At 44.0% G+C, this 1368-nt stretch overlaps 1 protein-coding gene across 1 annotated transcript in view; it reads right to left on the bottom strand.

Moving 5' to 3' along the window:
• Positions 1-1368, bottom strand: part of LOC119585504 (uncharacterized protein DKFZp434B061-like) — a 59739-nt gene that overhangs the window by 31172 nt on the left and 27199 nt on the right. The window contains exon 4 of the mRNA XM_037934148.1: positions 856-1000. Within this exon, the coding sequence (XP_037790076.1) occupies positions 856-1000 (145 nt within the window). The remainder of the gene's footprint in view (positions 1-855; positions 1001-1368) is intronic.

A 1368-nucleotide genomic window follows, 5' to 3' on the forward strand; every position in this document is an offset into this window, starting at 1 on the left:
GGGTTCCCAAAACGAAAATTTGGGATTTTTTTTGAATATATTTTGATTTCTGTCAACTGTGTTTGCTTTATATTGTCTGAAACATTTTGCGTTTATTTTCATTACCAAAAAGAGTAAAAACAGGTTTTTTCTTTTTTAAAAATGCTTGGGGGGCAAAGGAAAAAACCGCAAACAAAAATGATACAGAAAAAATTTGCAAATTTTTATAATAATAAATACTGGTAGTTTTACGAAGGTTGGCCGAAACTTTTACTCACAATTTTAAAAATTTTACACAATTAAAATTTTTCCCCTTTTTTTTTCCCCTGTTTTGTTGTGATGAAAAAAATTCCCCTATTTTTTTAAAATGTCTATCCCATTTTTTTTTTTTCCCTCTTTTTTCTTTTTTTTTTCTTTTTTTAAACCTACATTTTTTTTTTTCCTTTTTTTTTTTTTTTCTTTTCCTTTTCTTTATCTTTTTCTTTTTTTCTTGAATTGCGCAAGTCCTTTCCTAATTTCTTTTGGGGAAATCCTCGAGCGAGTGACCGACATTGCTCCCCCCTCAGCCCGGGAGGGGGGCCCCGCCCATTTCCAAAAGGAGGGTCGAAAAAAAATAAAATCAAAAATTTTAGGGGCAAAAGCAACGTAAAAAGTTTTTCGCCTTAAAAACCCATACCTTTTGGCTTTTTGGGCCACGCGAAAGTCCTGTGTCTCAAAAAAATTTGTCCCCCTCTAACACCTCTTCGCTCCCGCCCCTCCCCTGCCCCTTCCCCCTTTCCCCCCCTCCTATCCATTCCTCCCCTCCCCTCCCCCTTCCCCCTTTTTCCCCCTTTCCCCCCCCATTTCCCCCCTCCCCCCTCCCCCTCCCCTACCCACCCCCTCGCAGGTGAACCCCGAACCAAGGCTCCCCGTAGTAATTAAGGACGCGCCCCCGGGGGAGTCCCCAGGTGCCCGATCTGCCTTCTGGAGAGGCGCCCCCGCGAGATCTTAAGGCGAAGGGGCGATGAAGACGCCCTGGGCCCTGTTCGCAGGAAATTGGTGCTTTTTTGTTTTTCTCGGGGGAGCGAAGGGTCCCTCGTCGCCTGCCCCAGGGCGCCCGGACCTGCCTCGACGGGGGGGGCGCAAGGGGAAGGGAAAGGGAGGGTCGCAGGGCGCCCCCGGGGTCTTAAGGGTGGGGAAAAAGGGCCTTTTAAAAGTTTAAAATTTCAAGGGAAGGGTTTGAAGGTTAGAAAAAGGGGCAAAAAATAATGTTGGTGCAAAAGGACTTTTTTCACGGAGGGGCAGCTTTTTGTTTAACATGAGTTTGTTTTTCCCTTTTTTTTTAGGGCATGTATTTAAGCATACTTTTTACAGGAGTGGGATTTTTTAAAATTTGGCCTCGTTTATTAA

Source organism: Penaeus monodon, chromosome 19 (assembly GCF_015228065.2).
Source record: "Penaeus monodon isolate SGIC_2016 chromosome 19, NSTDA_Pmon_1, whole genome shotgun sequence".
Classification (NCBI taxonomy): domain Eukaryota; kingdom Metazoa; phylum Arthropoda; class Malacostraca; order Decapoda; family Penaeidae; genus Penaeus; species Penaeus monodon.